General features: G+C 37.5%; 1 protein-coding gene across 1 annotated transcript in view; it reads right to left on the bottom strand.

The window, feature by feature from the left end:
• The window catches only part of LAMA2 (laminin subunit alpha 2), an 804,877-nt gene that overhangs the window by 219,317 nt on the left and 558,208 nt on the right, over positions 1 to 27,352 (bottom strand). Inside the window, 5 exon segments of the mRNA XM_044002871.1 lie at positions 8,734 to 8,868; positions 18,919 to 19,036; positions 24,910 to 25,043; positions 25,135 to 25,323; positions 25,432 to 25,611. Of these exon segments, the coding sequence (XP_043858806.1) occupies positions 8,734 to 8,868; positions 18,919 to 19,036; positions 24,910 to 25,043; positions 25,135 to 25,323; positions 25,432 to 25,611 (756 nt within the window).

The raw sequence follows: 27,352 nt of genomic DNA, 5'->3' as shown, positions 1-27,352 counted from the left end.
TTTAATTTATTCCACTGGGTACTCAAATAATGAAAATTTTTCATTCCATTGTATTTGAATATAACTATTCAGTACAGTGATATTTGTTATACATTATTTTTAAATTATGGATCAGTATTACTGACTGTTGTGGGCAATGGTTCTTAGATTATATTAGAAAAAACATTAAGTACTTACTATGTATGGGCTAGGGATGGTTATGATGCTACAGTTACTTTATATTTTATTTGCTGAATTATTAAGGACATTTTGGGGTTTGCATTTGTAGCACATGGATCTCTATCCCCCATTTCATGTTTGAAATGTGACATATGCAAATCTAGAGACATATCCACTCCAGTGTCCATATGGGCTATTTGTGCCTGATGTGTGGTGGAGTCTTCTGAGCTCATACTGGAGTCCGCCATGCTGTACTTTGATTCCAACATGATGATTCCATGTTGGTTCTCCTCAAGAACAAAGGACAACAACTATACGGGATTTGTTCTCCATTAGTTTATAAAGTATGCATTTCTGGGCCATAATTCGAGCCATCTGATGTGTTTTTCTTGATACCTGGTAGATGCTAAATGTTGAAGCCTACAGGGATAGGTCACATGATTTCTATCATCATTACATAATATGCATGGATCAATAGTTTAAGACTTCTTAAGGAAAGCTTTTCTGTAATTTCTAATGACAAAAGTATGATGTCAAATTGCAATATATATATATACATATATATATATGTGTGTGTGTGTGTGTGTATGTATATGTGTGTACCCCCCCCCCCCACACGCCTCCATTTCCTTAAATAAATCTGCTTGATTCAGTCATTTATCTAATGCTTCTTTGTCAACATATTGCTGATAGCGTTCATGTGAATATCACTCATGTGGTGCCTTTTGGTTTCACCCTTCAATCCTAGGTATTTCACAGCTTCATCCAGATATGAACAATGTAGGTTTCATTTGACAAACCTAGTGGCATATGAATGTGGTCAGCCTTTACTATTGCTTTTCCAAATGAGGTCTCTTTTTTCCCCAAAAGTATTTTTGTAAATCTTTAATCTGTTTATTCTTTTCTTTGAGAAGATCTCCCAGTCTGTGTCCTCATCTTTGAGGAGGAAGGATTATTTTTTCTACAGCTGTCTTAGAGGTGATTAGCCATGTGTTTTGATCACATTGTATAGGTTTTTGTTTGGGTACCTTCTAGATCTGTTGTCATCCATTTAACCAAACCAAAAATAGAAGCTAAGGTGTAGGTGATAATTGCTAAATGTGTTATTATCCATTAATTATTTTACTTCATTATGCCAGTCATTTTGTTGACATATACAACCTCAGATTTCTTCTTGATAGACATGCTCAATGTCAGGCCTGGGTAAAGGCCAAGATATTTATAAGAATCTCTTTTATCCATTGGCTTGAATGAAATTCTGGATTTGAGTTGAAAGATTTCAGTTTTCATTCTTCCTTTTATCACATTAAGAATAATTCACAGGCAGCTAGGTGGCGCAGTGGATAGAGCACCAGCCCTGGAGTCAGAAGTACTTGAGTTCAAATCCGGCCTTAGACACTTAACACTTACTAGCTGTGTGACCCTAGGCAAGTCACTTAACCCCAGTTGCCTCGCTAAAAAAAAAAAAAAGGAATAATTCACTAATTAAACATAAATGGCATTCTGATGTTGTTAGAGAAAGTTTCCATGAAATGAATTATCTGTTTCATGTACTTTTTCAGGGAAGTCCATATAACTTGAAGTCTTCCACATTTATCATGTGATAGATATGATGTTTTATATGACTCTCTCTTAACTAAAAAAGCCAAGTCTATTCAGGAGTGATGGCTATAGATTTAAGGTTCGATTTTTCACATCTGCTAAAACTGCAGTGGCTTCATCAAAAGATTGGCCACCATTTTTTGTTTGTTTTTGCCATGGAAATGTACAATTGCCTACTGACATAGAGTGGTTATGTCTTACACTGGTGGAAGGAGTGGCCACAAAGATACAAACAATAGTAGATCCTTAGAGTGCCAAATGATTTTAACTCTATGATTGAAGACAGCTGTCTCATGACCTGAAGTATTACCTTCAAATGGGGTGTTAGAGCCAAACTTTATACCAAACAGGTAGTCATACTTTTTTTAAAAAAGTTTAGAAATCCTAATATTTATTTTTGAGACATGATTAGTCTAACAAAGTTGAATACCAGGGTCTCTCTTCCACTGGTGCTACTTGTCTGGCACACTGCCATATTTGAAATAATTTCCTGCCATTTTATAGATGTTATTTTACAGTTTATGTGAAACTAGTCAAGATTCCTTATATAACAGTAGCATGACATTCGTATTTAACAGCCCTATAGCAGAATTGTGAACAACACACTATGATTTGTTTCATTTTGATACCTATTCTGGTACATGGTCCTTCCATAAATGCCTATTCAGCTGTCCAAAGAAAGTACTCTTTTACATTGGCCACTTATTCCTTCTCCTATGGCCACAATGTGAGAGATGACACCACTGAAATAACCAAGACTTCTTTAAGAACAGGATGACAGGTGATATGTGCATGTGTGATCTGGGCAAAATTTCTGAAGGACTTGTCTTCTTTTTCCTTTGTAAGTCAGACCAAAGCAAAGCACAGCCTAGACAAATTGATGGCATGGTTATATATGCTCCAGAATATGAACAAGGGCAATCTTGGAGACCTAAGGGATCTGGAAAAATAGTTGTCAGCTTTTTGCTTTTGCTATTGACACATTGAAAACTAGACTGATATTAACATCTAAACCACAGTTTCTGAATATAACCAAAACATGGCTGAAAAAATGATACTAATGAATGGACTTAGGGGAGCTTGATGCTATCACAGTAAATGCATCTCTCCTGTATCTACAACGTTTTTTCATCATTCTCTCCTGGAGTGAGTGAATGTTGTTAAACTTTACAGGCCAGTCAATCTTTTATGGCATTTCCCACATACCAACTTGGCTAACTTTATAAGCTCCTGGTTAAGCACACAGATACAACACATAAATCATGATGCCATTTTTGACACTTCTCCTTCACACTGACTTTCAGAAGAAGAGTGAACATGATATTCTCCCTTAGGTAGAAAATGACTTGTAAGAAAAACATTTTTGTCACTGACACATTACAACTGTTACACTGGGAACAAGTATGAATCTCCTTCCCATAAGGAGAATTAGATTCAAGCATTTGGTAATGGACTGGCCTTCCTGAAGACCCAGAACATGCCAAGCCTTGCCTTCCTTCTAGACTCTGAGGTGTCTGAAGATAGAGCAATACCTCATGCCCTTGCCTGGGTTTCTGTATGCCTAGGACTAAAACAGACTGTTTTTGTGACTACCATGACATCAAGCTTCCAGATGTCATTGAGACATAGCAAACTCCTATTTTTCCATAGCATAAAAGTTGAAAGATGTGCTGAAGTGAACCTGGGCCTGGGGGAGACCTTGAAACTTCTAATCATCTGTCTTTTTTATAAGACTTCCTCCCATCTACTGATGCGGTGGTCTGAACTCATTCCCAGTGGTTAGCATACTTAACCCACTTTTTTCTTTCCCTATTCCAATAATATTGAAATGCACCTTGACTGCTGAAAAACAAGGCTTTTTACTCAACCACAAATATCAATGCCCTAATTCCCATCCACTTTAAACTTATGCAGTAATGTCCTACTCCAGATCTGCCTGCCACTTTCGCTGTGCTCTATGGGACTCATACGCTATCACTGTAATATTTTTTTTTTTTTTATATCTCTTCTTTTGCTCACTGAGACATGGATTCCTTTCTTTTGTGCCCCCCCACCCCTCATTATCCTATACCCTTGATCTTTTTTTTCCTTTACACCTCTCACATCTCAGTGGTTTTAGTGGGGGATTCAGAATACCAGTTTCCAATGGCAACTTCCAGACTTCCTATAGCACTCAGCAATCTCTCCTTCTTTGAGATTCACTCTCTCCAAATTTATAACTCAAGTCAGGTCCTGGTGAATATTATGTGTTAATTCTCAGAATATTTTCCCTCCTTTCTCAGTGAGTTTTGTGCCTTGTTCATGGTCTCCTTTTCTTGTTCCTATTGATGCCCTCATACTAGAAGAACTGACATCCTGACATTCCCTCAGATATCCTAAAACCCCCTTAATCTACTCAATACCCAGAGTCTACTTCTTTCTTCTTTCTCCTCAGCTATGCATAGGTATTGTCCCCCTTGAACTTGCCATCACCCACAGGAATTCTACTTCCATGTTCAAGAACTCTCAAATTCCTCTATCAATCACATTGATCATTTCAGTATACCCTATTCCTTATTTATTTATTTTCTGAGGCAGGGCAATGAGGGTTAAGTGACTTACCCAGGGTCACACAGCTAGTAAGTGTCAAGTATCTGAGGCTGGATTTGAACTCAGGTCCTCCTGAGTCCAGGGCCGGTGCTTTATCCACTGTGTCACCTAGCTGCCTCCACTACTATTTTCTCATTCCTTTACCCCTACTGCAGCTGTACTCTCCTCATTTTCCAATATCAGTCTCTTGGGGAACCAGTTCAAATCTGCAATATTTTCTACTCTTAAAAGTATTGCTCCTTTGCCCTACCCTTGTTCACACCTTGCCAAATCCCTACCTTGCATGACTTCTATCATCTGCCTCCTGCTTTTGTTGTGCTGGTGAGAGGGGATGAAGGAGGTCACAAAACTAATTCACTACAAATTTATATTAGCTAATCTCAACTGGTTCTACACTGAAATGAGGCAATCCTTCTGCTGAACCTTAATCAATTTTCTATCACCACAGTGACTATTCCAAATCTTTGTTTCTTAAGCCTACCATAGCAAACACTGCCCCAAACCTCTTGACTGAGAATGCTACCTGATACTTTACTGAAAAATTGAGGCCATTTGTTGTGAACTTCTTCTTCCTCTCCTCCCTCTATATCTTATCTACCCTTGATATTGCCCCTCATTATCTCCTTCACTTCAGTCTTTGATGAAAAGTCTCTTTTCCTTGCCAAGGTCAACCCTTAGAGACTCTCTTGTTTTTGTATTTCCACTCCTGTCACTTAATACAGCACATGGCACATTGTAAGTGCTTGATAAATATTTTAAAAAATACATTCATTCCATTCACTTTAGCTTTCTTGAAAATTGAACTGTTGGTGCCCTCAAAACTTTGCCACCTCTCACTTGAATTCTCTCTATATTTGGTCTGTTCTAGGTGTGCTTCTTTATTTCTACTTCATCATGTAATATGTTGGGTACAAAGGTATTAGAAGTCAAATCTGTTGGCTCTATGTAGGAGTTCCTCTTTTAAACTATTATTACCTATGAAATATCTATCCACTCGGCAAAGAGATTGCTTAATGGCTGAGGTGTTTTGGGGTTCCTTTGGTCACCATGTGACAATTCTTTAAAAGCAAACTTTTGTAGGTGATGGGAAGTGACAGTGCATATCAATGTCTTTTCCTAGTTCCTTTTCCAGGTTTTTGAGTATTGTAGCTTGTTTGAATAGGTCAGTTTTGGGTTGCTTTAATTGAACATTTCCTATATTTCTTCTTTATGCTTTTTTCTAATTTCAAGTTGATTGTGACCTTTGCTCTGACAAGTCTATTGTCTGACTATGGAAAGGTGATTGGGAAATCATTATCTCATTTAAAGACCAATCATTTTTTATCTATAATGCTTTAGTAAATCTCTCTCACACTCTCCTTTCTCTCTCTCTCTCTCTCTCTCTCTCTCTCTCTCTCTCTCTCTCTCTCTCTCTCTCTCTTTATTTTTGCATGTTGTGTTTTGGCAAATACCATGTTTAGAATCTTATGATTCTTACTAAAGAAAATAGTCCTGATATACAGGTATGAAGCTTCTATGAAATCTATCCAATTCATGAACAAGTCAAGACATCACTCTTGTGATACCATTGTTCCTCTTTGAGAACAGCAACAATGTATTTGGTCCCTTTTATTTATCAATCTTAACCATATTTTCTAATACATTTTCACCACATTTCTTTAATCCTATCTTTGTATTAAATATAGTATTAAAGCATATGCTTATTTAGTTTGGAGGAACTTATTTAGTTCTTTACAGAATTTATCTAACCATACTCTGCTAAAGATGTTGGCTGATTAACTGAAATAATCTTCAACATTTTTTTCTTGCTTTTAAAAATTTTGGTTTTGGTTTAAGATCAGAATGAATACTGCGATATTAGACAACCCAGTGTCTCATGAAAATATATTTCTAGGGGGCAGCTAGGTGGTGAAGTGGATAGAGCACTGGCCTTGCATTCAGGAGGACCTGAGTTCAAATCTGGCCTCAGACACTTGACACTTACTAGCTGTGTGACTTCGGGCAAGTCACTTAACCCTCATTGCCCTGTCCAAAAAACAAACAAACAAATAAATAAATTTTAAAACAAAGAAAAAAAGAAAATATATTTCTGGTTGCCTTTGTATACATGATTAAACCAACTGTACTACTTTATTTTCTTCTCCAAGCAGAATGTGTGAATTCTCTTCTTCAAGTGAATGTGTGAACCTTCCTTACTTTAAGTTATACCTTCTTTTTTATGGGATTACATTTAGAGCCAGGATGGTTCAGTGTCTCCAGTAGTATATTGACTTGTGGATCATACCTGAGGGTCTCATATTCAGAATACAATGATTGTTTGTTGACAGTATAAAAATGACGATTTATAATACTCTTTGTTTTCTAACGCTCATCCAACTATACTACAGAAGTACAAATGCCCATTTAAAATTTCTCTTCATTTCATGGGGTGTTGTTGACAAAATATTTATGATCTAGTGGTGATAAATCTGTCATTAAAGGGAGGGATGACAGTAGTCTCATTGTGTTAGAGAAGGCATTGTCTGAGGCTAAGGTCATATTAGAAGAAGCCTTTTCAGCATGACAATGTGCCAGAGGTTCTACTCTTCAGATTATGCCCTTCATGGTCACCTTCATGACACAATGAATTATTCAAGTAGGAGGGGTGTGTGTGTGCATGCATGCATGCATGTGATCAGTCATTTCAGTTGTGTCCAACTCTTGATGACCCCACTTGGGGTTTTCTTGGAAAAGATACTAGAGTGGTTTGTCATCTCCTCTAGCTCAATTTACAGATGACGAAACTGAGGCAAAGAGAATGAAGTGACTTGCCTAGGATCATACAGCTAGTAAGTGTCTCAGGCCAGATTTGAACTCAGGAAGAGGAGCCTTCCTGACTCCAGACATGGTACTCTATTATACCACTTAGCTGCCTTCCAAGTAGGAGGGAGTATTGAATAATAGATGACTTTGTTTGGAGTAACCTGGGTTCAAATTCAACCTCTGCTACTTATTATGTAGACTTGGCCAAGTAACTTAATTCATCTTCGCCTAAGGGTGCTCATTTATAAAATGAAGAATTTGGAATAAATGACTTCTAAAGGTCCCTGTCAGCTTTAAATTTATGATCTTAGCTCTTTTGTAGAATTCTCACTTGTCCCAAGCTTTGGTTTCTTCTTAATCATATATATATATATATATTTGATGTAGGCTCAAAATTATTGTCTTTGATAAAAAGTAGTTGTCGTGATTTCTAGTTATACTGTTGGTCATGGTGATAACAATACATTTCACTCTTAGGCATTTTTAACCTGATTAGAATATTAGAATAGATTAGAAACAGTCTCCAAGATGAGATTATAGTTCACTTTCCACAAGGCATAGGACTTCCCACTCATTGTGTGTGTGTGGAGAGAGGAACTGCCTTATCCATTAGAAAGAAGATGAACTCAAATTACACATTTTTTAGCAATAGATTTTCTTCCCATATTTCCATAAGAAAGGAAAGGAAAAGACCAGGTATGAGAAACAATGATATCAGAGTACTAGGTACCTTTTTTTTTCTTTCCTTTTTTGGTCTAGACCTGTGATTTCATCAGTGTAAGGAACTCCTTCCTGGGAAACCCCCATATGCCAATGCAATCCTTTGCTTGTGTTACAATTTATAATCTTTGAGAATAGCTCAGGATGTTGAGAGATTAAATGAATTAACCATGTAACATAACCATTATATGTCAAAGGTGAGATCTGAACCTAAGTCTTTCTGCCTCCATGAGTATCACATATCATGGTGGTTCTCTGGGTATGTTGTAATTCTTAAATAATTGCTTTTTAACTGTTTTTTTTTTTACATTATTTAGTAGGGAACTAGCAACAAATGGAGACATAATTTTATTATGGTCTAGTGGATAAGATATTGAAATCAGTGTCAAGAAACACACTTCCATTCCTCCCACGTCACTTACATTCATTTCCTAGGCTATTAAATGTGGATAATAATAGTGATCCCCTACTTGCCTCATATGACTGGTGTGAAGATAAATGAGGTAATGCCTATAGAATAAGTTATAAGTTACTTGAAGGTTGAAGTTATAAAAATGCAGACTATGATTATTGTTTACACTAGCTGTATATTTTTGGTGCAAGCCATTATTTTCTGACTGAATATAGGAATATATCAGAAAATAGCTATGTATTTAGAATTCTTAATGCAAGAAAATCAACAGGGGACAATCATTTAGGCAGGAGAAGTCACTTTTAAGCCGAATGTCCTTGACTGCATCCTTCCTTAAACAAAAATAAGATTAAAATATGCTCCCTGGTGTTGACTTGATATGCAGAGGTATCATTTACATGAAGAAAAATGACAGTGTAAACAGATAAAGAAAGGTCATAGATTAGTACCTGACATATGGAGGTTTCAGGGTCACATGTATCGCTATGTCCATTACACTGACATGGAACACAGGTGCCCAGGGTCGGTCCAGGTATCCGGCCACCAGATTCAGAAGGCAATCGATAAAATCCTGGCATGCAGGCCTGCAAGGAAAGTAAGTCAGTTAGGCAGGGAGAGATAAGAGAAGCACATTTTAGAAGACTCTGGGTCCTCTGGCTTATGAAAAGAATGACATACCTCCAGCTGCACTACAGGCAATATCCTTTATAAATATAAGAACCAATTTCAAATCATAACATGTGCCACAGCAAGGTCTTTCGAGTGCAGGAGGAGCTCCAGCTGGGTAATATTCCAGGCCCCCAAACCTTTCATTTAGATACAGAATACTTTAGATACAGAATACTCACAAACTATGGGTTTAAGTATGTGTCTTTTTCTTGAGGAAGAGTTTGTTTTTAAATAAAATTGTATCATGGGCGAGAAGGGAGAATTGGGTTGCCCTTGTCCTTAGTCTGTTTTTCAAATTTGACAAGATATTATCCTTCTCTACTCTGCTTGATGGATAAATAACAAATGTCCAATGATTCTAAGCACGCATGCTCACATACAAACATGTCTTCATGGTTGCATTATTTATATGGTGATAATTTAAAAACTATAAAAGTAAGGAATTCCAAATAATAAAAGCACTGTGTGTCTTGGGACTATGAGGCCCCAAATAAAATTTATCTATCCCTGATCTATTTTTTTCACTTGGCAATAAAAATCTGAAAGTAAATGGAAAACTGCTGGCAAAGCTGACATATGCAAAATCAAGTGTTCCGTCTTCATTTAGGTTTTATTATGCAAATGTATCAATGTGTCTACAGAGCTTTCTGAAGGCTCACAATTCTGAATGGGTAATAAGGAACAGGCTTGTTGTCCATGGTTTTGGCCATTCATAATATGCTGAGGCTGCCATATTCATTAGCTATCATTTGATTCACAAATCAGTGGTTTGAGGTGGCAGAAGTGGTACTGTCAAGGCCAGTTTGGGTGTCTCTGATCGCACTGGGTTTCAGCATCCTGGCTGACAAGTTCTCCTTATTTACAGGGTGCAATTTATGAGTCCATTAGAAAGTAGAAAGTGATTGCTAAGAAAAGAGGAAAAATAATGGAGTAAGCACTAGGTAGGACACCCAAAGCATCAATAATGGGCATAGATTTGGTTCTGGATTAGAAGAATTGAGAGGAGTGGGCATTTCAAGACAGTATCCTGAGCTTTCTTAGAAAGAGAAAGAGATCAATAGTCAGTATTATTCTTGTTTATTTTGATTTAGTTAAAGTTAAATCACCTTAATTAAACACTCAATTAGGAGTCTCTCTGCTTTTATCACAGCTTAGAAGAAATACTAATGAGGCTGAATTGATGCCTTCACTTTAGAGGAGCTGGTGAAGACGAGGAGTAGAAGTAGTGCTGTAGTCTGAATTCCCACCTCTCATTAGGGGACACAAGCATCCATTTCAGTAAAGTCTGGCTAAATAATTTAAGCCAATGCCCACTTTTCTTTTTGTGTTACTGTCTGAGAAAGGAAAATTATGGCTGAGCAATAGTTAAGTTTGTATGAAAGATCTCTTTAAGAAAACATTTCCAAATGTTTAAGCCCTTTAGAGAGTGACCATTGACTTGGGGATGGTGGCACATGCTTGCCTTATTACTGGCTAACAGACTGAGCATGATGAATCTGTTGAGTTCTGGAGTTTTGAGATGCATTGGGCTAAGCCGATTCGGTACCCTCACTACGTCTAGCATAAATGTGGTGACACCCTGGCATTGGAGGCGTGGGGCAAACTGGTCAGGATCAGAAATATAGTAGGTCCAAGTTCCTGTTCCAACCAGAGTGGTATCAGCCCCCTAAATAACCCCTGTACTTCCAAGTGTGGGTGAGATAGGAGGACAATCTCTTAAAAAAAAAAAAGAGAAAGACTGTTGAACTGAGAATGACACTGGATGTGAGGATCAAAAATGCATGCAGTTGATCTATGGATTCCATTTTTAGGTTCTTGTGCAGGCTGAAGTAGATGAAATTCTGGATTTGGAAATAGGGAGAGTTAAGGTCAAATTCTTCCTCAGATATTTATAAGCCTTGGGTTCCTAGAGAACAGTTTAATTTCTCTGAGTCTCAATTTCCTTATCAAAAAACTGAGGTAATAATAGCACCTCCATATAGGGACCACTGTGAGTATCAAAGGACATCGTATGTTATTATTTTTAAGGGTCTATCACCATGGTAGCTATAAAATAGAATCAATTCCCAGCCCCATTTCTGGCCCCAATCAAAAGGGTCTGATGATGTGCATGTGGTCATGCATTAGGATTTGGAAAATACCATTAAGTGATTTGGAAGACTAATAGTATTGTGGTAGATGAGACTAAGATTTTTTAAAAAAGTTTCTACTTCTCACTGAAAGAGAAGTTCAGATAGGATATTATATAATTAAAGTAGGAAGATGATTTGAATACTGTAGGTTGAGTCTAAGTTGTCATAACATACATTTTTTTGTGATAGTGGAATTTTATTATAGCAAGCCCACCAAAAACCTACTTGGACACCTGATAATCTTCTAAAGACCTTTTAAGAGTCTGTGGCTTGGGGGGGTGGGGGTGGGGAGCAGCTAATTGGTAGAGGGGATAAAGCACCAGCCCTGGATTCAGGAGGACCTGAGTTCAAATACAGCCTCAGACACGTGACACTTACTCGCTCTGTGACCCTAGGCAAGTCACTTAACCCTCATTGCCCCACAAAAAAAATTTTTAAAAATTAAAAATTTTAAAATTTTTTTAAAAAAGAAGTCCATGGGGCAGCTAGGTGGCACAGTGGATAGAGCACCAGCCCTGAAGTCAGGAGGATCTGAGTTCAAATCCAGCCTCAGACACTTAACACTTACTAGCTATGTGACCCTGGGCAAGTCACTTAACCCCAATTGCTTCACCAAAAAAAAAAAAGTCTATAGCTTCTAATTCAAGCACAGTGACACCTAACATCTTATAGTTCTGTAGTGTTTTGAGGTTTATCAAGTGTTTTCCCCACAACATCTTTGAGAGGGAGGAAGGGGCAGTTTCCATTTTGTAGATAAAGTAATTGAGGCTCTGTTAGGCTAAGTGATTTGCCCTGGGTCATAGGACTAATAAGTGCCAGAACTAAGATTCAAAACCAGGATACTACTACTACTACTAATAAATACTTATATAGCTCTTTAGTGTTTTCAAAGCCACTTTGCATGTTTGATCCTCAGAAATCTGTGAAGTAGATGTTATCATTATCTCTATTTTTTTTAAGAAAAAGAGTTCTGCTCCAGGAACTGTCTTATGGCATTATTTGAAGGTATTTGGAGGGTTTGGAGGGGTCTTGGGGATAGTTCAGGCAAGTTACTGCTTTTCCTCCACCATTTTGGCTCCCCATCTCTCTTTTTCTTTTCTTTTCTTTTTTTTTTTCAAACAAGAAAGTAATGAGAATTTATTGTACAGGTGTGCTACACTAAACCACAATGCACAATCAGTCCAGAATGATAGGAGTCCTACAGCACAAAATCAAGAAGCAGGTAGGTGGAATCTGCATTAAAAGGTGGCATGTCCTTTTGTCAGGGAGGTGTCAAATGGTGGTGAGAGTCCTTTGTCAGATGGTAGATCTAGCAGCACAGTGCTTTGTAGGGAGGGTGATGTTTCCAGATGGTTTCTGCCTTCCCAAGCATGTCATCAAGGGTCGTTCCATCTCTGCTCCTATGGCCTCAGTGCTCAGCACAGTCTGATTACATGGCCCTCTGCTTCATCTTTCTCCTCTTGCGTTTCAGCCTATGCACTCACTTCTTCCTCCACTTGGCTTTCATGGCACAACTGAAGTCAACAAGATGGCGCTAAGAAGAAGAGCCCCATCTCTATTTTTCAAATGACGTAACTAAGGTTCAAGTGACTTGTCCAAAGTTAGACAGCTAGTAAGTGTCTCAGGCAGGATTAAAACTTGAGTCTTGCTGACTCTGAGTTCAGAAGTACTCTATCCACTGACCCACCTAGCTAACTTTACCAGAAGGATTTTGCCTGCTCTTCAACAACCAGTCTAGTGAAGAGGTTCAGCATTGGAGGGAAGGCCAACGCCTTATCCAGTTACACAACAATGAAATCACAAACCTTGTGAAATGCTGGAAGAGAGAACACTGACAAAATCATATACTTGGTCTTTGAGGATTGGAAAGGGAACAGAATGACCCCAAATTCTTTTTTTCTGTTGATTTGTTGAGACTGCCCTAATAGAGGAACTGAAAAGAAGGGCTCTGGATACAAAGGGAGTAAGGCTTTCTAGGGGGAGGTCGCCATTCCTATTCAAGGCAAGGTCATCCTTGAAATTTCTGAATGTTTATGGGTAAGAACTAGTTTTTTTGTTTTGTTTTGTTTTGCATGAATACTTTGGCATTTTTGTTGGTCTTTTCTGGGAGGGTTTCTGGAGAGCTCTCCTTATGTTTATGGAAGGTGACAGATGAGGGAAGTTTAGTTACTAGTTATCTCATTAACCTTTCTCTGTCAAACTGGGTCAGCTTTTCCAAAAGTCTTTTCCCTTAAGCTTAGGGAACTATTCAGGACTCCCTCTTCTCTTCCTCCCTATTGTTCACCTCTTCACAGCCTCCCGAACAAACTCCTTTAAAGTGGGGAGAGGAAGCTAAGGGAGACAGAGAAACTGGGGAAAGTGTGTCCTAAGGCTCAGCACTGACCTTCTTCCCTCACATTATGGTGACAAATTCAATCCCAAGTTTCTGAGAAAGGGACTGAGAAATGTATAATTCTCTTATGTCATTGCTTTCTTCGATATTATCTCAGGACACTAAAAATGAAACTCAAAATTAATGTCCTTAAGGGAGTATAGGGTGCAGGAATCATCCTTAGAAAGAAGTACATGGCCTGAGGCAAATCACACTGGAACATTGTTATATGTGAAATCAGTTTAAAAAATAATACCTACCCACTGCATTGCAGTTTTCAGAGCTTTCCTCACAACTACCCAGTGCCTATAAGCATTATTATCTTCCTTACAGATAGTTTGTTAAAAATCCCATAGTTCATACCACAGAGAGTTGGGATTCTAAACCCAGTCTTTTGGCATAAAGTCCTGGGCTCTTTTCCATCATATTGTACTGAATCTAAAATGAGTATCAAGGGCAGCCTTGCAAGGGAAAAGAGTTGAAAAAAGGGTAATAGCTTTGAGGTTTACAAAACATTTCTTATAGGTTATGACATTGTGATAATAAGGCAGTGTGTCATAGTGGAAAGAATCTTAGATTTCAAGTCAGAACACCAGGGTTCAAATATCAGTCTTGTTACCCACTAAGTGTCAGACCTTGTTTGGCCTTAGTTTTTGTATCTGCAAAATGAAGGCGCTAAACTAGTTGGCCTCTGGTGTCTTTTTTTAGCTCTAAATTTATAATCCTATGCATGTGGAAAAGGGAGGGGGCAGGCCTTCTTACCTACCATGGTGACTGTAAAGATGGGATAACTACACATAGAAGAGCTTCAGTTCTTTTTATTTGTTTCTTTTTGTGGGGCAATAGGGGTTAAGTGACTTGCCCAGGGTCACACAGCTAGTAAGTGTCAGGGGTCTGAGGTCTGGATTTGAACTCAGGTCTTCCTGAATCCAGGACCGGTGCTTTATTCACTGCGCCACCTAGCTGCCCCCACTTCAGTTCTTTTTAAAACTAGCTTATGACACTTCCACCATTATCTCCCAGAAGCTGCCTCCTGGAATCAGCACCTATCCTCTAGCACTTTGGGAATCATTCAAACCCTGTAAAGGCAGCTCTTGATGATCCAGGATGTGTAATATTAGGACTATTTTCTACTTCTTTTGCCCACTTTTTGCCATTACTTATTAGAATTCTTAGCAGAGAGACAAAGCAGCTATGTGGTGCTATGGAAATGGCACCTCCCAGCCCTGGAGTCAGAAGGACCTGAGTTCAAATCTGACCTTAAGCATTTACTGCTGTGTGACCCTGGGCAAGTCACTTAAACCTGATTGCCTCCAAAACTTAGCAGATACAGAGAAAGAAAATGAAATTCAAGTCATTCTGTTTTGCCACACCAATGGAAAGCTTGATTAGGAAAAAGAGGGTGAGATTATTGAGGACCAAAGAATCTGGAAAGGATTTATGGATTTCCATTATACTTCAATATTTCAAAGATCTATGATTTTGTTGGCATAGGTTGTTCCTCCAAGGATATAAGACATAACCCTGCTAATCTTTAGTCAATATCCTTTGTAAGCTGTTGTAGAACACAAAACAAAAATCAAAATCTGTTACCCTAACTGTAGTCTTCTGTTGAGGATCAGCTTTAAAATGAATTAGGTTAATCTTCAACTCAATAAATAGATGCAGTTCCTAACTGGGCCTTTAGTTGAAAGTTCTCTATCTTGGGTGGATCTGCCAAAGCTCAAAATCCTGTGGTACAATCTTTGAGAATGATGGGTCACTCCCATGCCACAGGGAAGCACTGGAGCAGGACTCCAGTGGAGGTAATTATTCATGACATCCTCTGGGTAATCAGATGAACAATGGCTTAGAATTAGTTATTCAGTCAAGGAGCAGATGTGTACTCAGAGTCTGGTTTATATAATTCTGTTAATAGGTTGTACAATGAGCATTACAAAGAATTAGAGGCCAAATATTTTCATGCTGTAAGAATGGAAGTTGTAATAAAAAATATCCTTAATTGCATGGTAACAACACAAACAGAAGATAGCAATTGGTAATTTTAATTAAAGTTGTGGTATAGTAAAAGAATGGTCCTTATGCTAGAGAGAAGTGTGGAAATTTACCTATGATTTCACACTGTAGGTTCAAGCTATATTTGTAGGTTCCTTTTCTATTAAGAGGGCTATAATAATTTTATCAATTCAAAGAATGGCCAGCTAAGCCTATTTACAGGTGTCTGTGTTTTATTTTGAGGACTGAAAACCATAGATAGTGTGGTATAGTGGGAAAAATACTAATTCTAGATTGAGATGATCACAATTCAAATCCTGATTCTGCTATTGACAATGAATGTGACCTTGGGCACATCATTTAATCTCTTTGAGCTTCTGTCTCCTCATCTGTAAAATGGGAGGGAGGGGAGAGAGGTAAGAAAAGAAGAGTGGGGAGGATGATTTGAGTTGAATACATCTCTGAAGTTCATTCCTCTTTAAATCCTATGATCATAACATTTAGTCTCACTACCTTACAGCCATTTTTTCCCCACAAAAATGAAATGAATAGTAGAGGAATGTTGATGCCTTTAGAATGTAATGTATTTAATAAAAATATTGGTTGGTGCATTCATGACCCACAGCATATGCTCTCAAAATAGGCTGTATTAATCCCAAACTGTCCTTAGCCCTTGCTTTGATGATTATATTTTATGCCTGGATAATTACTCTTTAGAATTGAGATGAATTATAAATAAGAACCATAATGATGCAGAGGCAATGGATCACAGAAAAAAAACCAAACCCTGAGGTGTATTATTATAGGTGGTAGGTCTTTATATCAAGAATAACATAATTAAGACATTTCTGAAATTATCTGTAAAATACAGGTTTACATGAAAACATGTGGGTTAGTCATATGACCATCACTGCAATATGATCCTCTCCAGTGTGTGCTTTCTTTCTCCACTGACCATCTTAATTTGTCATTTATTTTTGCTTTTGTTTATTTATATATTCTCATGGTTATGAAAAAATGCAAATTATTGGGAATAGCATATTCTAGAAAACAGTACTGAGAACAAAAATATCAAAACCCATCTTGGTAATAGGGACTTCTAAGATTTAAGAGCTTGGAAAAGAAGACAAATATTAAGAGAATCCACAACTCTGGGGATTTTTTGTTTTTATTTTTTAATTTTTTTGCTTAAGTATTATTTATATGTAAATTCAGGTAATTAAATCTAATATAAATAGTGCTACCTCTGCAAGGGCTTCGACGGTCAACTTTTCCCACTTTCTGAAATATGTTTAAAAATGAGTGGTAATTATGCTGTCAGAGCTAGATCACCTAGTACAATCCCCTCATTTTACAGATAAGGAAACTGAGACACACACAGAGAAGAAATGGCTCTTCCAAAGTCACACAGATAGTTAATGACATATAACATGAACACTTTAATTAAATGCTAAATAAGACAAAGGAAATCATACGTTCTGTTTCTAATACATGCTTTGGGCATGCTGACTTTTACGTCTTGCTGTGCTAATTGGCGTGGTACAATACCACACCAATTAGCATAAGAAGTAAAACATTAGGTGTCACAACTGAAAGACTAGATAACACAGACTTTGTCTATATGCATATATGTAATATATATGTATAAATGTTACATACATACCTACACACTTCAGTGACTATCATAACCCCCAATATACTAAGTATGTGTTGGGGAGCTGGAGGGAAGGAAAGGGTAAAGTGAAAAAAGTCTAGAAAGATATGTTGGAACCAGATTATTATGGGTTTTAAAGTTCCACCAGAGGAATTTGTATTTTTAGAGTAAATAGGGATCCAATAAAGCTTCTTGAGTGGGGGGAGTGACATGATTTGACTGGGCTCAGCAGCCTTGGAGAGAATTAAGAGTGATAGGAGGAGTTGAGGATTTTTGCCTCAGCAGATGGTGACTCTGAAGAAGGAGAACAGGGAACAGGAGCTGGCAATTTGCCCACATTAGGATAGGGAATACCCAGTGATCAGGGGCTCTTTTGATGGCAGAAAACAAAATCAGGGCAGGCCCTCATGACCTAGGGCATGGATTTCTTGTACTTTTAAGACTCTCCAGGAAGCCATGCACTAGTCCTAATGATGCCATTACTGCTCAAAACAGTTTCAGAACTCCTCTTCCTTTTAGCACCTACATCACATAAGAAAATCAGTCCAATTACTTTAGAATAGAACCTTTCTTTCTGCTCCCATGTGGCATTATGCTAACAGCTTACCACTAGAAGGAACATCAAATGATGCAAAAAGTTTACTATAATCTTACTTTGAAATTAAAAAAAATACCTTGCCTCTATTTTCTTTGCCTTGTGGATTAAAAACATGTCCTTCATCAATTCACGTAGCTTGGTCTTTTGACATATTCTTAAATTACAGTTCTTTGCTCATGACCCTTATTTGCCAGGCTCTGTTCTACACTGGATTCCTGCTGGTTTTTAAATATCACACCCCCCAAAGAATACCAGATTTGGAGTAATCTCAGCAATGGCATTTAAAGTCACTGACTTTAGGCAAATCTCTCCTTAAGTCAAGCTTAGTTTATCTGTAAAACTTGTGAGGTTGAAATAGATGATCTCCAAGGTCTCTTCTAGCTTTAATGACATAATCTTATGAATGAAAATATGAAGATCCTCTCTGAGGATGTTGGAAAGAACAAATTGTAGATCCTGGGGGAAACTTCTAAAGAAGGGTCTGAAAGTTGTTTTGATCAATGATAGTACTGACCAAGGGGATAAATTATTAAAGTGATTTGAATACTCATTTGGATGCATAAGTTCTAAGACGTTTGCTTTTTAAAACAAAACAAAAAAAAGGCAGTATGGTATATTGATTACGGCATTGAACTTGGAGTTAGGAAGACCCAAATTCAAATCCTGCCTAAGACACTTAGTACCTGTGTGACCCTGTCCAAGTTGCTTAACCTTTGGGATTCAGTTTCTCTATCTGTAAAATGAGGGGCTAGAATGATGGCCTCTAAAATGCCTTCAAGCTCTAAAATCCATTATTTTATGTTATAGTTATACACTATGTGTATAATTTTTGGTTGAGAATTTTCCAGCTCTTTGGAGTGATTCTGAGAAAATAGACAAGTTAGAAAAATTGTTGTTGTTTTTTAAAGAAACCACATATCTCTTTTCCTTTTCTTACAAGTCTTTAAAACTTTATCAAAACCCTTTCTTCTTACCCATGGTTTTTATTAGCCTGTTCATTTAACTTCAAGCTAGCCTTCTACCTCCTTTTTCTTTCCCCTCCTCCCCCAGGTGCTAAGACTTACACTGTTCAGGAGGGATTAAAGGAAATAAAGTTAGGCGTTTGTAAGAAAATAAAGTTGATTTAAGTGAAGTTAGAAGGGGAAGTTTTCAGCTCACTAAATGACTAGAGTTGATAACTATTAAGGACAAGTCATTCAGGAGAAGCTAGCATACCTCGCAGGAGAAGCCAGAATAACCTGGGGGACAGTCACATTTTTCAATCAAGTGAGCTTGTGGACTTAATGCTGATATAGCTCCTTCTTCAGCTACTTCCATTGAGATTTCAGAAATTCTGGAAAAGAAAAATAAATAGAATTCATTAGATCAGTAAATGCCCATTTAAAGGCACATTAGTAAATTCTGAAAGAGAAGTCACTTTTTTGGGGGGGTCTTTAGCCTTATGCTTAAACTAGTTTTCAAGCTTTAAAAATGGTATTTAGGGTATATGTCTAATTCGATGGATCCTAGTTAATGGTTTATGGCAGATATTACTTTCTCCAATCCTTAAATGGTTGTCTTTCCTATGCTAAAACACCCACCTGAAGAATGAAACATTTAGTTCATCATCTGCATGATGTCATGTGGACAAGATATCTTAATCATTGAGGGAATTTTCCACTTTTTCATGGGCAATTTTCATATTATGCAACCATGGTCAATTAACTATTCTTGCTTCTGAGAACAAATTGCTCTGTTCCTTTCCTTTTAGAATGTTCCTGTTGCTGTTCACTGTTCCTGTTAGCTTCTACCATGTTCCTATAATCTACCATCATGTTGTTGTTCATTCATTTCCAACTCTTTGTGACCCCATTTGGGGTTTTCTTGGCAAAGATACTAGGGTGCTTTGCCATTTCCTTTACCAGATCATTTTACAGATGGGGAAATGGAGGCAAACAGGGTGAAGTGACTTGCCTAAGGTCACACAACCAGTGTTTAAGGTCAGATTTGAACTCAGAAGGATGTCTTCCTGACTCTGGGCCTGGCACTTTATCCACTGCACTACCTAGCTGCCTTAAGCTACTACCATACCCAATTCCTTTTACTCTAGCCTATAAGCTCTTTAAGGAGCTATGAAGGACTCACAATATCAGGGGTTCTTAATTTTTGTGTATGTGTGTCATGAACCACTCTGGCAATTTGTAGAAGCCTATGGATCCCCCTGAGAGGAATATTTTAAAATGCATACAACACACACACACACACACACACACACACACACAGAACTACAAAGGAAATAATCATATTGAAATACAGTTGTAAAAAAAAGTGGGGAAAAGAAAGAAATACAATTGTGAAAATATTAATAAAGGTCACAGATTCCAGGTTAAGAACCCTTCGCGAAGGAAATACTGACTTGGAATAATCTAGGTGGTACAGTGGATAGATGGTAGAAGTTGGAATCAAGAAGAACTGAATTGATATCCTGCTTCAGACACTAGCTAGTTATGTAGCCCTGGACAAATCACTTAACCACTGTTTGCCTCTGTTTTCTCGTCTTTAAAGGGGGGATAATAATGATACTGACTTCCCAGTGTTGTGAGGATTAAATGAAATGACATTTAAAGAAAGCACTTAGGGGCAGCTAGGTGTCGCAGTGGATAGAGCACCGGCCCTGGAGTCAGGAGTAGCTGAATTCAAATCCAGCCTCAGACACTTGACAATTACTAGCTGTGTGACCCTGGGCAAGTCATTTAACCCCAATTGCCTCACTAAAAAAAAAAAAAAAAAAGGGGGCGGCTAGGTGGCGCAGTGGATAAGCACCGGCCCTGGATTCAGGAGTACCTGAGTTTAAATCCGGCCTCAGACACTTGACAATTACTAGCTGTGTGACCCTGGGCAAGTCACTTAACCCCCATTGCCCCGCCAAAAAAACAAACAAAAAAGAAAGCACTTAACAAACTTTAAAGTACTATATGGGGGCAGCTAGGTGGAGCAGTGGATAGACCACCGGCTTTGGAGTCAGGAGTACCCGAGTTCAAATCCGACCTCAGACGATTGACACTTACTAGCTGTGTGACCCTGGGCAGGTCACTTAACCCCTATTGCCTCACCACCACCAACAAAAAAAAGTGCTATATGAACACTAGCTATTGTTGTTGTTATTATTTCCTCTTGTGTTTTCTGTATACGTGTGAGTACCTGAGGAAAGCTTCAAGGTCAGTGTTTAAAATAATCAAAGCATACAAAACATCCAGTCCTTCCTCTCATTTCCTCAACCTCATTTGAAAAACTTCTCAGTAGCTTTAATAACTCTATTAGGGGACAAAGGAAGGTGGTGTGAACATTGTATTCTTAGTGAAAAGACTGGCATCTTTTCCCTTAATCTTTCCCACAATTTGGAGGCATACATTAAAGAAGAGGATGCAGGTCATAAACCCAGACCATTTCATGACTGACTAATGGTAAAACATTGAAATCAATTTGCAAATAAGTTTTTTAAATGAAACAATGAATAGCTGTTGCTTTAATAAAATATACCTCCAGCAAACAAAGAGGTTTGATTTCTAAAATCTTATAACAAACACAAGCGGTTTTCATGGAAATGGTATTATTTATTCACTTTCTACAATTTCATTAAAGGGCCTTCTTACTGTTGATAGTAATCACAATCTACACTCTGATGGACGAACCTGAAATGAACAATTAGTTGAAATCCATATTTTAATTTGTCCTTTCATATTATATTATCTTTGCTTGAAAGAAAAAAAAGACATGTAAATCTATTAGGTAAGAAGGGGAAATGCAGACCTCTTATGACTTCCTGGGAATAATAGTCAAAAGGAATAAGGAATAAGTGAGGTTACCTCCAGAACTGCTTACAGATGATTAAAACCCACCAGCCTTTAGTCATTTTATTGGCCTACATGATATTGGCTTCATTTTCTGTTCTCTCCCTCTATTTTTTTTCCATCCCTCTCTCCCTCCCTTCATCTCTGTCTATTTCTCTGCCTCTCTCCCTATCCTCCCCTCTACATTCATGCACACACCAAACCAGAAAATGGATAAAAAATCAAGTGAGGCATGAATGATGACAGCAAAAGACATTTCTGCAATATGCCATTTATCTCAGGGGATTAGAGAGTTGCAGTTTTGCCAACATAAGGGATTTGGCCCACTCTGTCTTCTATTTAAGTGAGCACTGAAATGTAAAAGTTTCTGTTCCCCAAAACCCCACAAGAAATGTAAATAAATAAAAGGAATAAATTGCTCAGGACTTATAGATCTTTCTACATAGTCCAGATTCAAAGTAGCACAAGATATTTGTTGCTCTTATAATACCTGCTTTTCTATACCATGGAATAGATATCTATATCTATCTATATCTATAGATATCTATCTATATATATGGTTCTAAATGAAAATATAAACTATTATTTATTAGTAAGGAAGTATGCGCCTTCCTTCTCTAAAATTTATCCAGTTCATTTTTCTGCATATGCTCATTTAGGAATAGATTGTCTCCTCTAATATAATGTGAACTCATTGAGAGTCAGGGATTGTTTTATTTTTGTCTTTCCACTCACAGCCCCTGTAATAGTGCTGGACACATAGCATGCAACTGACAAATACATGTTGATTGTCTGATTAAGTCTTATTTTGAAGGCATTTTAAATACACGTACTTTAACCTCTCCCCTAACATGTCCATCCTTAATCTTTCCTCTTTGCCCCTTTACCCTGAATCAACTGCAGCTTTCTTGCCTGTTCAAGTAACTCTTGGTTCACATTTAGGAATAAGAATGTGAATATTTTTGTCAGTCAGTCAACCAGTGTATATTATAAACAAATCAAGATGTTAAGCACTGGGGATAAGAAGAAATGGAAAAACAATTCCTGCCCTGGAAAAGACCATATTCTCATGGGAGGAGACAACCAGGTACACCTAAGATATATAAAGAGTAGATGGAAAGAAATCTGAGGGGTCGCTGCCTTAGCAGCTAGGAGTATTGGGAAAGATCTCTTGCAGAAGGTAGGACTTGAGCAAAGTCTTCAGAAGCAGAGCTGAAGGAGAGCATTCTAGGTTGGGAGAGGGGACAGACATTGCAAAGGCATGGGAACTGGGGATGGAGTGTCATACTTAAGGAACTGCAGGTTGGAAACATTGGTGGATTTTGATTACTTTAAAACTTCAAATGATGCTTTCAATGAAAGTAAAAAAATATTTTTATTAATAATGAGGTCAAGGAAAAGAATATAAAAAGGCCAATGACTGAGCCTTGCAAGAGAGTTCTAGGAAGTTTCATAAAAAATGTGAAACAAAATCTGTTTTCATCAGCCCCACTAACAAAAATGTTTTGTGTACTACCCAGCTATTTAATGCAGTATAGGAAATTTACATATTAATACAGTTACATAATCACAAAGCTACCTGTTGTCTGCTTTAAAGCATCATATCAAGGCAACAAACCTGCCTTTTGCTGCTGCCATCTGATCTGTACTTGATAGTCTAAAATAATTAACAATAAATTTGAAAGCACATTTTCAATTCAAATTCCTTTACTATTCCATATTTTGTGCAAAATGTAATTTCATGTATATATATATATATAAAAACCTTTCCAGTTTTGAATGGAAAACATAAAAAGGAAAATCAAATGAACATGGTGAAGAAGAAAAACACACAACTGAGGGCTCCTGGTTTTTCAACAGAAGTCCCTAAATCACTCAGAAAAGCAATGTGGCTTTTATGCAGGAACAGAATTAGCATTTCTGCTAAATTATGTGTCTAGCATAATGCTAACATTTGAATTAAGCTATTTTTACATTCTGTCTGCCAATGTGATGTTTCATAAAATGATAGATCCTTCTTGCCATAGATCAGTAATTTATTGTACTAAACCTTTTACAAACTTCTTGAGAGAATTTTCTTATGGGTCATAAACAATGACACTTAGAAGTTCAATAAAAGTTTTGAAACAATGTGGCACAGTGGAAAGAGCATTGACTCTGGACTTAGAGATCCTGGGCTCAGATCCTTCTTCTGACATTTACTACCTGGGTGACACGAGTGACATTTACAACACTGGGCACATACTTAATCTCCCTGGGCCTCAGTTTTTCATTATCTACAAACTGAGGGATGGCCTCTCAGATGGCCACTCAGACCCCTTCTGGCTCTAGATCTATGACCCTACAATTCTATCTGCTGGTTGTGTGACCCTGGATAAGTCACTTAACCTTCTTTGCCTCAGTTTCCTCATCTGTAAATGAACTGGAGATGGAAATGGCAAGCCACTCCAATATGTTTGCCAAGAAAACCCCAAACGAGGTGATGAGGACTCAGACACAACTGAAACATCTTGACAACAGCAATCATGAAATTATGATAGGCTAAGGCTGGAAATGCCATCCAGTATGATCTATATATTATAGTCATCTTTCATTTACTTTTAATTCTTAGAGCACAAATATTGCATATGGTTGTTCCCCTACAGGTTTCATGTAAGACCTGTCTCCCACTAGTAAGCTCCTGAAGGGGAAATGCTGCCCTGGTCCAGTCTTCGGTTTCCCCCCTAGGTAAAGTGTTAGACTTAGTAGAAATAAAGTGAATGCATGGAATTGCTTGGATAGGTTGAAGAAATCCTTGTGCCTTGGAGAGGAGAGAGAGAATTAAATCTGTCACAAACCACCATTTCTCATTTGGACTAGTTTCATCAGTGAGACCTACAAAGCCTATTTCACTTCAAAAAGCAAGACAGGGCCATTAGGAGTGAGGTCTTATAGAACCTAATCACTGTATGCTGCTGGTTCCTCTCACTACCTTTCTAACTCTGTCTCCTTTGTTCTCATTTTCTAGATCCTGCCTCTCCCTTCTAATTAATTGTGCATACCCACCATGGCTCACTTTTGGTGTCTACTCTCCTTCCCCTCTGCTCTTTTCCTAAGGGAACTCATAGGCTTTCAACTAGCACCTGTATTCTGATGACTACAATACCACACCAAGTTATACAGTCATGAATTTCCAACTGATTCTAGTTTCCTATCTCTCCTGCCTTCAGGGCATGTTGTAGCTATATTAGCCCTTTCAGTTTTCTTTTGTGGTAGCTCCTTAATTACATATACTCTCCCTGCTCTCTTACAAATCTTCCTTAATGGCAGGTACAGAATCATCCTGGAATAAGAAATTCAGGTTGCTTGCGACAGTGGAACTATACATGATGGTTACCTGCTTTGCCGAATGATATTTCCATAAGTAGCCTTGATCAGAATGTAGTGAATGTCATAGAGTACATCCAAGAAGTCTTCACGTGTCACCATCCTACTTGTGCGTGGGTCATCACCGTAATATTTCCATTCATTCTAAAGACAAAGAAAAAGAACACACACATTCTTTTAATAGTATTATATGGAAACATTATTGGCATCTTTGTTATACTGATGGAGACCTTACCTCTGTCATTTCTATTTCATTCCTTGTCAGTTGTCCATTTAGAGGAGCTGCCATATACCGGGTGATAATTCTAGCATGAGCAGGAGTTCCCCCTCGGATTATAACTTGTGGGTTATAGGTAAAAAATCCTGTTTCTTCACGAGCTTCAAAGTAGATTGTGTACTTCAGCTTGCCACCATAGGCCATCAACTAATAAAGGGGGAGGAGAAAAGATGTCTGTCGGAAGAGTTTCCAAAGATACTATCTCAAGTATTACTTTTATTTCACTTTGGGCAAATTCACAGTTCTGTTTCTCACCTTTTTCCCTTCAAATTGTTCTGGAAGTTTCCAATAGAAAGGTTCCAGATGGAGATCCTCTCTCACCCGCTCCATGTCTGCAACAATCTCTGGGTTCTGAAAAGCAATTCCTTTGGTGGTTGTGTGTTGGAGGGCTTCATCTACCAGTGGCAGAATGGTCTGTTCAGGAGTTAGTGTTACCTAAAAATAATAAAGCATCAAAAAAAGGAGTATGAGCAAAATGAAAATGAACAAAAATGAATCTTGTAATTATTCAGTGTTTTTCAAAGTTGACAACTTTTAATATGCATTTATAAATTAATTATGACCATAATTTTAAATATATTAAGAATTATGACCATAATTCTAAATCTCTAAATATATATGAGGTAAATATATATAAATAAAAACCTATGTAAATCACATGGAAACATGCATATGATATATTATTACTATAACTAAATATGTATAAGGTAGGTTTATAGAAATGTTTACATTTATATATGTATATTATACATATATAATAATAGGTAGACATATTCCATATTAAAGCATTTGATCCTCACAACAATAGACTGAAAGAGACGCTATTATTTCCCCCAGTTTACAGATTAGGAAAAGGAGATTTGCTTTGCTTCTGACAACTTTGCATGGCAAATGTTCATCCACCATGTAAGTAAGGTTTATTTAGGCATCTTGTCATCTGTTCTGATACTTTTCCCCTTTTCCTCACTGCAGTAGTGACCCTCAGACTAAGTGATCCATAGACCATACCAATTTTCCCATGGGTAAATTATATCTACTTAGTTCTGGAGCTCTGCCCTAGGGTTGAACTGTCTTCATAGGTGGGAAAACAAGTGAAAACTTACTAATCCACTATATCTAAGTGGTCCCAAGTCATTCTTCCCATTCTGTCTCAACAGGAAGCCATCTTGTCAGATTTCCTATCAAAATTTCCAAATGTTTCCCCCAAACCAAATTTTCATCTCTTGCTCTGGAAATGATAACTAAATCAGTACTCAGGTCCAAAACTTCCTTCTGTAGCCACTATTCTCTAATAAATGTTATATATGAGATATGTATATGAGAATATAAATTCTCTCCATTGAGAATATAAATTCCTTGAGTAAAGAGATTGTTCAGTTTTTGTACTTGTATCCCTAGTGACTAGTTCAATACCTGGTGTACATAGTACATCCTTAATCAAATTTTCATTCATTCATTCATGCTATTTCTTGTATTTAGAATAGTTTTCCTGACCATTCCCCATCATCTAATCTCCTTTTCCCCAATTTATTTCTATTTGGTTTGTTAAATATTTCCCAATTACATGCAAAAAATTAAACATTCATTTTTTCAAAATTTGGAGTTCCAAATTTTCTCCCATCCTCCTGCCCCCCCCCATTCCTTGAGAAGGAAAGCAATTTTGGTATCAATTATACATATGAAGTTATGCAAAACATTTTCATATTAACCACGCTGCAAATGAAAACAGACAAAATAAAGGAAAAAGATAAAGTTTTTAAAAGTACATTTCAGTCTATATTCAGAGTTTATCAGTTTTATTTCTGGAGGTGAATAGCATTTTTCATTATGGGTCCTTTGGAATTAATTGGACCATTTTCTTGATTGTGTTGATCATCCATACAATATTGCTATAATTGTATACATTATTTTCCTAGTTCTGCTCACTTCACTTTTGCATCAGTTAATGTAAATCTTTCCAGGTTTTTTTAAACTGTGCTGCTTATCATTTTTACAGCACAGTAGCATTCCATCACAATCATATACCACAACTTGTCCAGTCATTCTTCAGTTGATGGGCATTCCCTCAAATTCTAATTCTTTGCCACCACAAAAAGAGCTGCTATAAATATTTTTGTACAAATAGGTCTTTCCCCCTTTTCTTTGATCCCTTGGGAAGACAGACCTTGTGGTGGTA

Source organism: Dromiciops gliroides, chromosome 4 (genome assembly GCF_019393635.1).
Source record: "Dromiciops gliroides isolate mDroGli1 chromosome 4, mDroGli1.pri, whole genome shotgun sequence".
In the NCBI taxonomy this organism is placed as follows: Eukaryota; Metazoa; Chordata; class Mammalia; order Microbiotheria; family Microbiotheriidae; genus Dromiciops; species Dromiciops gliroides.
Note: the sequence above shows the minus strand (reverse complement) of the source record. Positions and strands in the feature narration are given on the sequence as shown.